Source organism: Bos grunniens, chromosome 10 (assembly GCF_055505025.1).
Source record: "Bos grunniens cultivar Pamir isolate PY7600 chromosome 10, Bosgru_T2T1.0, whole genome shotgun sequence".
NCBI classification, from domain to species: Eukaryota; Metazoa; Chordata; class Mammalia; order Artiodactyla; family Bovidae; genus Bos; species Bos grunniens.
In genome coordinates, this window is record NC_141174.1 from 88,178,346 (window position 1) to 88,193,053 (window position 14,708).

Genomic DNA, 14,708 nt, shown 5'->3' on the forward strand with positions numbered 1-14,708 from the left:
GGACCTTCAGAGAATTCCCTAGTTTTTATATTCTTAAAGAAAAATGCCAATTAATTGAATTAAATTATGTCACTATTACAGTCAAATTATCCAAGAAGAAAATAGCGTATGGGATCCCCTTTGAAAACTTCGAAATCCTTGCGTAAAGAGAAGCAGCGGAAGTAAATGCCTTTTTAATATGGTATTTTACTGAGCAGTTTGACCAGTGTATATTGATTTTGCACTTTCCATGGTAATGTTGTGTCATTTATTTAGATATTCTTGGAACAGAAGACGTTGTTGTGGAAGTGACTGCCAATGATGCTGTGAGGTTTTATCCCTGGACCATCGATAATAAATACTACTCAGCAGATATCAATCTGTGCGTGGTGCCAAACAAATTTCTAGTCACCGCAGAGATTGCAGAGTCTGTCCAAGCATTTGTGGTTTACTTTGACAGCACACAAGTAAGATTTTATTCTCCTTGGACCTTGAATAAAAAATTATTTTGTGCTTTTTCTTTCCCCTTTGCATTTTCTGTGAGTTCTCTTAATGTCTCTTTTTCTGTTTTTGTTTGTATATTTTTTATCCCTCTAGAAATCTGGTCTTGATAGTGTTTCCTCCTGGCTTCCTCTGGCAGAGTCGTGGTTACCTGAGGTGATGATCTTGGTCTGCGATAGAGTATCCGAGAATGGTAAGGCACAGCAGCAGGTGGCACATGTGTTTGCCATTCCTTGGTAAACAAGACATTGGTTTCCTTAGCTCAGAGCTGTATGTCTTGTATGATTTTACTACCTTACAAAAATATCTTCAGCTTTTTCTCTTGCAGTATTTAATTTTTTAAGAATGGACACTTGGGGTTTGAAAAATCATCTTTTTATTGATTTATTTTGGATGCCTTTAGAATAACATTGACATTAAAGATTAACACTTTGTGGAGAGTGTTGCAGCAATATTGGTGTTTTATTTTATTTTCTTTTGCTTATGAAGAATCTTTTGCATGTTATTTTAGGTGTAAACCGACAGAAAGCTCAAGAGTGGTGTATCAAACATGGCTTTGAATTGGTAGAACTTAGTCCGGAAGAGTTGCCTGAGGAAGATGGTAAGTATTTTTATGTCTGGAGAAAACATAGATTTTGGATTAAGAGATGAGAGATTATTTTAATTCAAGGAAGAAGAATCAAAGTGATACTCAAAATACATAATTTGTCCCTAGCTTTTTGAAAAGATTTATGCAGAATCCATTGATGCAGTCTATTAATCGAATAATCCATTTATTTGGTTTTAACCACCCACTTGAGGACTTTCGACATGTTTGTTTTTCTTATGGATAGAGATTTCTACCTTAAATCTTAGTCATTTCCCCAGTCTCTTATCCTTTCTTTGCTGCCAAAAAAGGAGGGTTTGGCCTAATTCATAAATAGTTATAAAGTTTATGTTTCTTATTTTGCATTTCTAGTAACCTGAGGCTGAATTCCTAGGGACCGTAGGGGGCCTGTCAGTACTATTTGTGTGTCTTTTGGACATTTGAAACCACAAACAGACGCAGAATGTCCCCCCGCCCCTGGGTGGGTAACTCTGTACTTAGCTTCCTTCTACTATATTTTGGACCTTCTATTTCTTTCCCCTCTTTTTTCCCCTTCCCCCATTCTTCTTCTCATATTTTTCCTTCCAAGTACAACTGTGTTAGCTACTGTGGAGTCTACCAAGATAAGACAGTTTGGCCTCCAAAACCTTATAATCTGGTACAAGAGATGAAACTTGTATACAAATTACTGAATACATGGAACTTCCTAAGTATTATAAAAAATATAAATCATGGTGCTATGGTGTTTCAGAGATCAAAGAGGTTATTTCCCTTCAGAAGTTCAAAGAATGCATTGGCACTGTGAACTCGTACTTGTAAGCTGCTCCATGGGAAAGAAATAGGGAAGGTACTGGATTTAGAGCCAGAGGACTGGTGGGAAGATGCTGGTTGTTGCAAAAGACATTCTAAGTAGGGCAGCCAACTTGAATTAAAGTGCATAGAGAGGCTAAAAGTAATCATTATTTGAAACCTATTTTTTTTAAAAAATAAATTAAGAAACATTTTTCTGTATTCTGACTTAGAATTTTTTCCAAAAAATGTTGTTACCTTTAAAGCCCCACCAGAGAAAAAGAGGACAAAAATGAAATAGAAAAAGCTGATTTTTCTCCCTGTACATTTTTTAGAATATTCAAAATTATTAAGTACAATTTCTCTTCCATGTTTTTCTAGAATTCTTGAAACTTGTGCCCTGTTTTGCACGCTAGCATGTGTGTGATTGCTTACTTCTGGCACAAGAATGTGCTCTTTTTCCGATTGTCCTTGAGAAAAAACATTTGAGTCATTTTCTTTATCTGTTTTCATTTTGGAATCTCTGCTCCTTTATCTTGCTATGCTGCTCCCTTACCCCTTGTCTGGATAATGTTCCTTTTTTAAAAAACATTTATTCATTAATTGGAGGATAATTGCTTTACAATATTGTGTTGGTTTCTGCTGTGTGTGCGTGCGTGCGTAGTCGCTTAGTCGTGTCCAGCTCTGTGCGACCCCATGGACTGTAGCCTGCCAGGCTCCCCTGTCCATGGGGATTCCCCAGGCAAGAATACTGGAGTGGTTTGCCATGCCCTCCTCCAGGAGATCTTTCCAAACCAGGGACTGAACCCAGGTCTCCTGCATTGCAGGTGGATTCTTTGCCATCTAAGCCACCAGGGAAGCCTGGTTTCTGCTATACATCAACATAAATTAACCATAGTGAATAATGTTCTTGTATTCAGCATAATCTTTTTTTTTAATTATTCAATTTTGTTCCTTTATTATGATTTTGTGTCTTGTATATAAGACACTTTTTTTCTTTTAATGGTGTGCCGCGTGGCTTGCAGGATCTTAGTTCCCTGACCAGGGATCGAACCCTGGCCTATGGCAGTGAGAATATGGAGTCCTAACCACTGGAGTGCCAGGGAATTCCCTAACTGAGCTTAAAAGTAGATTTCAACATATTATCTTTAGGTAAATTAACTAAAACCTTCCTAGAATGTTTCAATGCCAATTGTTTGCATATACCCTCATCATTTATTGGCATGTATTAGTCTATATACTCTCATTGTTTATTGGCGTGTATTGTTGCCATATACCTTCGTTGTTTTTTCCCATGTATCCTCATCCCACATACCCTCATCATTTCCCTCATATACCCTCTCGTTGATTGGCATGTATTATTCAAACATCAATATGAGACTTTATCTTTGTTTGTATTAAATTAATCTTATCGATTCTAATTCTTTATTTATGATCATATTTTTGGCTCCTGGTTATATATCATCTGAAGTATTAGTTATTCTTTCAAGATTTGAATCACTGAAAGTTAAGATAAACATAGCTTTTATTTCTTCATTTAAACACTGATGAAGATAAACTTGTCTTTGTTGAGTATTTCCGATTTAATCCTTCCTATATTTCTGTTAGGTTGGTAGGATGGTATTTAAACGATTCATTATTTCATCATTTACTAAAAGCCTCTTGTCTTTCAGGCGCTATGTTAGTTTAAGTAGTGAGAATAATGAATTCAGTAAGACATGACTCCTGCCTTCAAGGAGTTTCCATTTTAGAGGGAAAGGTCACACCAGTGAATCATCAGTTCCAGTGCATCTTTTCCACGGGAAAGGTACACAGGGTGATGTCATCTCTACTTTTCTTTGAGAATAGCATGAGTGATTTGCCCTTAATCAAATAGCTAATAAGTTACAGAGCCTGGCTTCACATTCAGATCTTATGACTTCTAATTCTGTGCTGTTCCCGTTAAACCACCCAGGACTGGGCCAGGCCACTAGAGACAGGTTCTGTACGGACTGTGCTCTGTACACTCTAAAAAACTTTTTAAACCACATGAAAACTTTTAGATTCTGCTGCTATTTTCCACTTGAGTATTGTAAGACTCAGCTGAAGGATTTTCATTTCCTTTGTGTATACTCATATCAACATTGTAGCTAAGAATACTGTCTTATTGGAATGCAAACTAGGATTACTGCCCCGTTACTTTTAGTGTCAAATTCCGGAAGCAAGATAGTACTGATACTGAACTAATTAAGTTGTCAGTGTTTGTGGTTTATTCTTTCTTTTTTTAAATGACCCCTTGCTTATCTCTTACGGTTATAGTAATTTCACTTCTCACTCTTAAGCTGTCTATTTCCCATCAAGAAATTGTTATCTAGATATCTATTATAAATAGTAATTATCGCTGTATGGTTCCCAATGAGGAAAAGTTGGGGCATTTACTGGATTTTATAGCATACCAAGAGGACCTTTCCTGCCCTTGGGAAACTCATTGTTTATGAAAAGCCAAGTTTGGTATTGCTAGTACAATCCCAGGATTGTGTAATTGATGGAAACTAACATTTTCCGAGGAGTATGAGTGGATTCCATTGGTGAGGTAATGAGGTTGACTTTACTAGATAATCCTTTGTACTGTGTGTTTATTTAATTTAGTTTCTAGAATATATTTTTAATTAAAGTCGTGGCTCAGACAGTAAGGAATCTACCTGCAATGCAGAAGACCCAGGTTTGAGCCCTGAGTTGGGAAGATCCCCTGAAGAAGGGAATGGCAACCCACTCCAGTATTCTTGCCTGGAAAATCCCATGGACAGGGGCTACAGTCCATGGGGTAACAAAGAGTCAGACACAACTGAGCAACTACACTTTTCGTAGTTGGTTTACAATATTGTATTAATTTATGCTGTAAACAGAGTGATTCAGTTGTGTGTGTATATGTATGTGCTGTGCTTAGTTGCTCAGTTGTATCTGACCCTCTGCAACCTCATGGACTGTAGCCTGCCAGCTCCTCTGTCCATAGGGATTCTCCAGACAGGAATACTGGAGTGGTTTGCCATGCCCTCCTCGAGGGGATCTATCCAACCCAGGGATCAAACCCAGGTCTCCCAGATTGCAGGTGGATTCTTTACTGTCTGAGCCACCAGGGAAGCCCAAGAATACTGGAGTGGGTAACCTATCCCTTCTCCAGGGGAAATTCCCAACCCATGAATTGAACCCAGGGTCTCCTGCATTGCAGGCAGATTCTTTACCAGCTGAGCTACCAGGAAAGTTCTGTTTGTGTGTGTATGTATATTATATATATATATATAATATATACATATACATGTGTATATATATATATATAAAACTATAAAAAAGATATTTTCCATCATGGTGGAAAATATCCCAGGATATTGAATATAGTTCCCTGTGCTATACAGTAGGACTTTGTGGTTTATTCATTCTATATGTAATGGTTTGCTTCTACTAACCCCAACCTCCTACTCCATCTCTTCCCCCACCCCCACCCCCTTGGCAACCACAAGACTGTTTTTGTTATGTAGGTATTTTGACTTGCGTCATCTTTAAGATTCCACATAAAAGTGATATTTGTCTATGGTATTTGTCTTTTTCTTTCTGACTTACTTTGCTTAGTATGATAATCTTTGGGTCCATCCATGTTGCTGTAAATGGCATTCTTTCCTTCCTTTTGGTGGCTGAGTAATATTCCATTGTGTGTACAGACCACATCTTCTTTATCCATTCATCTCTCCATGGACATTTAGTTTGTTTCCATTCTTTGCTGTTGAATATAGTGCTGCTGTGAACATACATTTACATGTATCTTTTTGAATTATAGTTTTGTCTGAGTATATGCCCAGGAGTGGGATTGATGGATCATAAGATGAGTCTATTTTTAGTTTTTGGAGGAACCTTCATTCTGTTTTTCACAGTGGCTGTACCAATTTGCATTCCCAGCAACAGTTTAGGAGGGTTCCCTTCTCTCCACACCCTCTAATAGCAGTAATTGCTATTTGAAGACTTTTTAATGATGGCCATTCTGATTTGTGTGAGGTACTACTTCATTGTAGTTTTGATTTGCATTTCTCTAATAATTAATGACATTGAGCATCTTTTATGTGCCTGTTAGCTATATGTATGTTTTCTTTGGAGAAAAGTCTGTTTAGGTCTTCTGCCCATTTTTTGATTGGGTTTTTGTTTTTTTGTTGCTGTTGAGTTGTATGAACTGTATATGTATTTTGGAAATGAAGCCCTTGTCAGTTACATCGTATGCAAATATTTTCTCCCATTCTGTAGGTTGTCTTTTTGTTTTGTTTCCTTTGCTTTGGAAAAGCTTACAAGTTTAATTAGGTCCCATTTGTTTATTTTTGCTTTTATTTCTATTGCCTTGGGAGACTGACCTAAGAAAACATTGGTTTTATGTCAGAGATTTATGACATAAAATGATTTATCTCAGAGAATGTTTTGCCTGTGGTCTCTTCTAGGAGTTTTACGGGGTCTTGTCTTATATTTAGATCTTTAAGCCATTTTGAATTTATTCTTGTGTATGGTGAGAGGGTTTATTTTAGCTTTATTGTTTTACATGTGGCTGTCCAACTTTCCCAGCACCACTTGCTGAAGAGACTGTCTTTCCCCATTGTATATTCTTGCCTCTTTTGTTGACTGTTAATTGACCATAGGTGTGTGGGTTTATTTCTGGTCTCTCTATTCTATTCCACTGATCTGTATTTCTGTTTCTGTGCCAATACATGCTGTTTTATATTCTTCTAAATTGTGGAAAATATCTCAGGATATTGAATTTAGTTCCCTGTGCTCTTCAGTAGGGCCTTGATGTTTTTCCATTCTGTATGCAGTGGTTTGCTTCTACTGACCCCAGCCTCCCACTGCAGCCCTCCTCCCACCCCCTTGGCAACCACAGGTCTGTTCTCTGTGTTTTTGTTTTGTAGATACATTATGCCTCCTGCTTTGTTCTTTTCCTTCAGGGTTGCTTCGGCAATCCTGGTCTTCTATGGTTTCATATAAATTTTAGGATTATTCTGGTTCTGTGAAAAATGCCATGGGTAATTTAATAGGAATGGCATTAAATTTGTAGATTGCTTTGGGTAGTATGGCCTTTATTTTGGGGTATGGTTGCTCTATAATGTTGTGTTAATTTCCGCTGTACAATGCAGTGAATCAGCTCTGTGTACATATGTCTTCTTCCTCTTGGACCTCTCTTCCACCCCCACCTTTCCCCCTTCCATCTAGATCATCACAGAACACTGAGCTGAACTCACACTAGCTATCTCTTTTACACATGGCAGTGCTTATACATCAGTCCCAGTCTCCCAATTTAGTATGGCTATTTTAGCAATATTAAATCTTCCAATCCAAGAGCATGGAATATCTTTCCATTTCTTTGAATCATCATTAAAGAACATTTAAAAAGTGCGTGTATCACACATAACCCTCCCAGACTTCAAATAATACAACATGCTAAGCAAAGTAAGTCATAAAAAGAAAGACAAATATCATATGATATCACTTATATGTGGAATCTAAAATACAATACAAATCAGCGTGGGTCCATCATGTTGCTTCAAATGGCATTATTGCATTCCTTTGGGTGGCAGAGTAATACTCCATTGTGTATGCAGGCCACATCTTCTTTATCCATTCTTCTGTCTATGGATATTTAGGTTGCCTCTTTAATTTCCTTTATTAATATTTTGTAGTTTCTAGCATATAAGTACATTTTTTACCTCCTTGGTGAGATTTATTCCTAAGTAATTTTTTGGATGTGATTTTAAATGGGATTGTTTGTTTACATTCCCTTGCTCATCTTTCATTGTTAGTGTAAATAAATGCAACTGATTTCTGTATGTTAATCTTGTATCTTGCTAAGTTGCTGAATTTATCAGTTATAGTAATTTTTGTGTGGAGTCTTTAGGATTTTCTGATATGATATCATGTCATCTACAAATAATGACATTTTTACCTCTTCCTTTGTAATTTGATAACTTTTATTTCTTGTCTGGTTGCTGTGGCCAGGACTTTCAATACTGTGTTGAATAGAAATGATGATAGTGGGCCTCCTTGTTCCAGATCAGCCTTTCACCGTTGAGTATTATATTGACTGTGGGTTGTCATAAATAACTTTTATAATATTGAGATATGTTCCTTTTATACTCACTTTGGTAAGACTTTTTATCATGAATGGATGTTGTATTTGGTTAGGTGGTTTTTGTGCATCTGTTGAGGTGATCATATGGTTTTTATTGTTTGTTGAGATGGTATAGCACATTGACTGATATGCATATGTTGAACCATCCTTGTGAACTTAGGATGAATCCTACTTGGTCATGGTATATGATCTTTTTTATGTGTTGTTGGATTCAGTTCAGTTCAGTTCAGTCGCTCAGTTGTGTCTGACTCTTTGTGACCCCATGAACCGCAGCACGCCAGGCCTCCCTGTCCATCATCAACTCCCGGAGTCTACCCAAACCCATGTCCATTGAGTCAGTGATGCCATCCAACCATCTCATCCTCTGTTGTCCCCTTCTCCTCCTGCCCTCAATCTTTCCCAGCATCAGGGTCTTTTCCAATGAGTCAACTCTTTGCGTCAGGTGGCAAAGTATTGGAGTTTCAGCTTCAACATCAGTCCTTGCAGTGAACACCCAGGACTGACCTCCTTTAGGATGGACTGGTTGGATCTCCCTGCATTCCGCGGGACTCTCAAGAGTCTTCTCCAACGCCACAGTTCAAAAGCATCAATTCTTCTGCACTCAGCTTCCTTTATAGTCCAACTCTCACATCCATACATGACTACTGGAAAAACCATAGCCTTGACTAGATGGACCTTTGTTGGCAAAGTAATGTCTCTGCTTTTTAATATGCTGTCTAGGTTGATCATAACTTTCCTTTCAAGGAGTAAGCGTTTTTTAATTTCATGGCTGCAATCACCATCTGCAGTGATTTTGGAGCCGAGAAAAATAAAGTCTGCCACTGTTTCCACTGTTTCCCCATCTATTTGCCAGGAAGTGATGTTGGATTCAGTTTGCTAATATTTTTTGAAAATTTTTACGTCTGTGTTCATCAAAGATTATTGTTGTTCAGTCGCTAAGTTGTGTTTGACTATTTGTGACCCCATACACTGCAGCCTGCCAGGCTTCCCTGTCCTTCAGTATCTCCCAGAGTTTACTTAAACTCATGTCCATTGAGTCGGTAATGCCATCCAACCATCTCATCCTCTGTTGCCCACTTCTCCTCTTGCCCTCAATCTTTCCCAGCATCAGAGTCTTTTCCAATAAGTAGTCTCTTCACATCAGGTGGCCAAAGTATTAGAGCTTCAGTATCAGTCCTTCCAGTGAGAATTCAGGGTTAATTTCCTTTAGGATTGATTGACTAGTTTGATCTCTTTGCTGTCCTTGGGAATCTCAAGAGTCTTTTCCAGCACCACAGGTCAAAACCATCAGTCCTTAAGCTCTCCGCCTTCTTTATGGTCCAGCTCTCACATCTGTATGTGATTACTGAAAAAACCATACCTTTGCCTATGTGGACCTTTCTCAGCAAAGTGATGTCTCTACTTTCTAATACACTGTCTAGGTTTGTCATAGCTTTTCTTCCAAGGAGCAACCAACTGTCTTTTCATTTCATGGCTACAGTCACCATCCACAGTGATTTTGGAATCAGAGTTAGTAAAATCTGTCACTGTTTCCACTTTTGCCCCTTCTATTTGCCATGATGGGACCAGGTGCCATAATCTTAGTTTTTTGAATGTTGAGTTTTAAGCTATCTTTTTCACTCTTCTCTTTCACCCTCATCACGAGGCTCCTTAGTTCCTCTTCACTTCTCCCATTAGAATGGTATCATCTGCATATCTGAGGTTGTTGATATTGTTCCTGGCAATCTAGATTCCAGCTTGGACTCATCCAGCCTGGCATTTTGCATGATATACTCTGCATATAAGTTAAATAATCAAGGTGACAATATGCAGCCTTGACGTACTTCTTTCCCAATTTTGATCTAGTCCATTGTTCCATGTCTGGCTCTAACTCTTGCTTCTTGACCTGCATACAGGTTTCTCAGGAGGCAGGTAGGGTGGTCTGGTATTCCCATCTAAGTTTTCCAGTTTGTCATGATCTACACAGTCAAAAACTTTAGCATAGTCAATGAAGCAAAAGTAGATGTTTTTCCGTAATTCCCTTGCTTTTTCTATGATCCAGCAAATGTTGGCAATTTGTTCTGTTTCCTCTGCCTTTTCTAAATCTAGCTTGTACATATGGAAGATCTTGGTTCACGTACTGCTGAAGCCTAGCTTGAAGGATTTTGAGCATTCTTGCCAGCATGTGAAATGAGTGCAATTGTGCAATAGTTTCAACATTCTTTGGCATTGTCCTTCTTTTGAATTGGAATGAAAACTGACCTTTTCCAGTCCTGTGGCCATTGCTGAGTTTTCCAAATTTGCTGGCATATTGAGTGCAGCACTTTATCAGCATCATCTTTTAGAATTTGAAATAGCTCCATTAGAATTCTGTAACCTCCGCTAGCTTTGTTTGTAGTAATGCTTCCTAAGGCCCACTTGACTTCACACTCCAGGATGTCTGACTCTGGGTAAATGAACACATCATCGTGGTTATCTAAGTTATTAAGATCTTTTTTGTATAGTTCTTCTGTGTATTTTTGCCACCTCTTCTTAATCTCTTCCGTTTCTGTTAAGTCTTTAAGTTAAGTCTTCTGTTAAGTCTTTAAGTCTTCTGTTAAGTCTTTCCATTTCTGTTAAACCATTTTTGTCCTTTATTATGCTCATCTTTGCATAAAATGTTCCCTCGATAACCCTGGTTTTTTGAAGAGCTCTCGTCTTTTCCATTCTGTTGTTTTCCTCTATTTCTTTGCATTATTCACTTAAGAAGGCTTTCTTATCTCTCCTAGCTATTCTCTGGAACTCTGCATTCAGTTGGGTATATTGTTCCCTTTCTCCTTTTCCTTTCACTTCTCTTCTTTTCTCAGCTATTTGTAAGGCCTCCTCAGACAACCATTTTGCCTTTTTGCATTTCTTTTCCTTGGAAATGGTTTGATCACTTCCTCCTGTACAATGTTTCAAAACTCTGTCCATAGTTCTTCAGGCATTCTGTCTACCAGATCTAATCCCTTGAATCTATTCGTCACCTCCACTGCATAATCATAAGGAATTTGATTTAGGTCATACCTGAATGGCCTAATGGTTTTCCCTACTGTCTTCATTTTAAGCCTGAATTTTGCAATAAGTTGCTGATTATCTAAGCCACAGTCAGCTCCTGATCTTGTTTTTGCTGACTGTATAGAGCTTCTCCATCTTAGGCTGCAAAGATTATAATCAATCTCATTTCGCTATTGACTATCTGGTGATGTCCATTTGTAGAGTTGTCTGTTGTGTTTTTGGAAGAGGGTGTTTGCTATGACCAGTGCATTCTCTTGGGAAAACTGTGTATTAGCCTTTGCCCTGCTTCATTTTGTACTTCATAATATCATCAAAGATACTGGCCCGTAATTTTCTTTTTTGGTGATGTCTTTGTTTAGTTTGGTATCAGGGTGATGGTGGTTTCATAGTATGTCTTTGGTAGTATTCCCTTCTCTTCAGTCTTTTGGAAGAGTTTGAGAAGGATCGAGAAAAGTTCTTTGTATGTTTGGTAGAATTCGCCTGTGAAGCCATCTGGACCTAGACTTGTTTGTAGGGAATTTTTTGTTTTTTCAACTACAGATTCTCTTTCACTACCAGTGGTCCATCTTTTCAAATTATCTTCTTCTTGATTCAGTTTTAATGGGAAGTATTTTTCTGGAAACTTGTTCATTTCTTCTCCGTTGTTAAATTTGTTGGCATAAATTGTTCATAGTATTCTCTTATGGTTTTCATGTTTGGGTTCCACATAAGTGAAAAAAACGTCGATCATATTTTCACATGTGACTCTGCTTAAACGTAATGAAAACGTTCCATTTTAAAAACAATTTGTGACAAGCAATGAAAGGTAGATACTGTACAATAATGTGGAATGGAAGAGAACAGAGAGCAAGAGGTCGTGGAACCACCACCGACCACACCAAAGGCTGGTCTTCATCCAAGGAAGGTGATGTTGTGTACATGTGGGTTGGAAGTGAGTCCTCTACTAGGAGCTCCTTTTGGAGCTCGATTAATTGCAGTAAGTACCGCTCCCACGTAGACCAGGTGAAAGCAGCACTAGACGAAAAGTGTCTAGAATTAGTCAACAGAAAATGCATAATCTTCCGTCAGGATAACTCAAGACCACATGTTTCTTTGATGACTAGGCAAAAAGTGTTACAGCTTGACTGGAAAGTTCTGATTCATCGTCATATTCACCAGATATTGCACCTTCGGATGTCCATTTATTTCAGTCTTTATAAAATTCTCTTAATGGAAAAAATGTCAATTCCCTGGATGATTGTAAAAGACACCTGGAAGAGTTCTTTGCTCAGAAAGATACAGAGTTTTGGGGAGGTGGGATTATGGGGGTGCCTGGAAAATGGCAGAAGATAGTAGAACAAAATAGCGAATACGTTGTTCAGTAAAGTTCTTGGTGAAAATGAAAAATGGGTCTGTTATTTTAACTTAAAACCGAAGGAACTTTTTGGCCAGCCTAGTGTTCCTGTGTTCCCATCACTTTCTCACTCTGTGTCTGTCATGATTTGTTTTAGGTATTGGGGTGTTCCTGTATTGGTGCATATAGTGTCCTCCTTTGTTTTTCTTTATGCCTTTTGCTTTAAAATCTATTTTGTCTGACATGAGTATTGCCAACTCTTGCTTTCCTGTGATCTTCATTTGCATGATATGTCTTTTTCTGTCCCCTCGCTTCCGATCTGTGTGTTCTTTGCCCTAAAGTGCAAAGTGCCTTGTGGTGCCTACAAGGGTGCCTTGTCGGTAGCATAGTCTCGTTTTTTCAATCCAGTCCACCACCCCGTGTCCTTTGATTGGAACAGTCTGTTTACATTTGAGGAAATTATTGGTAAATATGTATTTAATGTCACTTTAAACCTTGTTTTCCAGTTGATGCTGTGTTTCTTCTTTGTCTCTTTGTTTTTCATTTTGTGGTTTGATGATTTCCCTTTATTTTATGCTTGTGTTTTCTCTTTGGTTTTTGTGAATCTGTTGTATGTTTTTGATTTGTGGTTACCCTGTTTTTCAAGTATGTTAACCCCTTCCTGTATCTGCTTGCTTTTAGACTGGTAGTCATATAGGCTCAAATGAAAGAATCTGTGTTTTCCTACTCTCCTCCCCTGCATTTTATCATTTTGATGTCCTCAGTTACCTCTTCATGTTCATCCTTTTGCCATTCCTTATGTTTATCATTGCTTTCATAAAAAGATTTAAAGCCTTTTTTTTTTCTTTTTGGTCTGTATATTGGCTTATTTAAATGATTTACTTTACAATTGTGATTTTCTCTTTCCTATATCTTCTTGATTCTTTTATAATAAGAGAAGACCTTAATATTTCTTTTAGAATAGGTCTAGTATTGCTCTTTTCTTTTAGTTTTTCCTTATTTGAGAAATTCTTTATCTCTCCTTCTCTTCTAAATGTTATTCTTGCTGGGTAGAGCATTCTAGGTTGCAGATTTTTCCCTTTTAAGACTTTAAATATGTTTATCCACTCACTTCTAGTCTGCATTATTTCTGTAGAGAAATCAGCTTATAGCCTTATGGGTGTTCCCTTATAATTAACTCTTGTTTTTCTTTTAGTGCATTTGGGATCTTCTCTTTGTCTTTAGCTTTTGCCATTTTGATTATAATATGTCTTCATGTTGGTTTGTTTGGGTTCATCTTGTTCAGGAACTCCTGTGCTTTCTGTATCTGGATATCTGTTTCCTTCTTTAGGTTTGGAAAGTTTTCAGCCATAATTTCTTCAAACACATTTTCAATCCCCTTTTCTCTCTCTTCTCCTTCTGAAGTCCCTGTCATCATAGAAGGGCACCCTTTATGTTATCCCATGCATGCGTGCTCAGTTGCTTTAGTTGTGTCTAGCTCTTTGCAACCCAATGAACCATAGCCTGCCAGGCACCTCTGTCCATGGGATTTCCCTGCAGGAGTACTGGAGGGGGTTGCAGTGCCCTTCTTCAGGGAATTTTCCCAACCCAGGGATTGAACCCATGTTTTCAGTGTCTCCTGCATTGCAGGAGAATTTACCGCTGAGCCACCAGGGAAGCCCATGTTATCCCATAGGTATTTTATATTATTTTCACTTTTTTTTTTTTTTTTTTTTCATTTGGCTTTCTGTCTACTGTGTTCTTGGAGAAGGCAATGGCAACCCACTCCAGTACTCTTGCCTGGGAAATCCCATGGACGGAGGAGTCTGGTGGGCTACAGTCCATGGGGTTGTGAAGAGTCAGACACGACTGAGCGACTTCACTTTCACTTTTCACTTTGATGCATTGGAGAAGGAAATGGCAACCGACTCCAGTGTTCTTGCCTTGAGAATCCCAGGGACGGGAGCCTGGTGGGCTGCCGTCTGTGGGGTTGCACAGAGTCAAACACGACTGACGTGCCTTAGCTGCAGCAGCAGCTACTGTGTTCTGAAGGGTGATTTTCATTATTCTGTTTTCCAGATCACTTTTTCATTTTGCTAGTCATTGCCTTTATCTTAGTTTTAGTCTTGGCAAATGAATTTTCTAATTTTCTTGCCTCCTCATAGTTTCTAGTTATTTGTTTGTTTTACAGTAATATGCATTTCTGTCGATAGCCTTTCTTAATTCCTCTGGTATCTTCATTACCTCTTTTTTGACCTTGGAGTCTATTACACTGGAGAGGTCTGTTTAATTGTTCATTTAGGGGAATTCTCTTGGTCTTTTAAGTGGTATTGGCTCCTCTGCATCTTCATTTTACATATATTTCTCTTACTCTGAGTTTAGGAGAAACT

At 38.2% G+C, this 14,708-nt stretch overlaps 1 protein-coding gene across 10 annotated transcripts in view; it reads left to right on the forward strand.

Moving 5' to 3' along the window:
• Positions 1 to 14,708, forward strand: part of AAGAB (alpha and gamma adaptin binding protein) — a 111,587-nt gene that overhangs the window by 56,781 nt on the left and 40,098 nt on the right. For all 10 annotated transcript variants that reach the window (XR_015135359.1, XR_015135360.1, XM_086322853.1 and 7 more), the window contains 3 exons: positions 256 to 446; positions 577 to 673; positions 992 to 1,081. Coding sequence is in view for 8 of the 10 variants with exons in the window: in XM_086322848.1 (XP_086178974.1) it covers positions 256 to 446; positions 577 to 673; positions 992 to 1,081 (378 nt within the window). In the remaining 2 variants the exon portion in view is untranslated. The remainder of the gene's footprint in view (positions 1 to 255; positions 447 to 576; positions 674 to 991; positions 1,082 to 14,708) is intronic.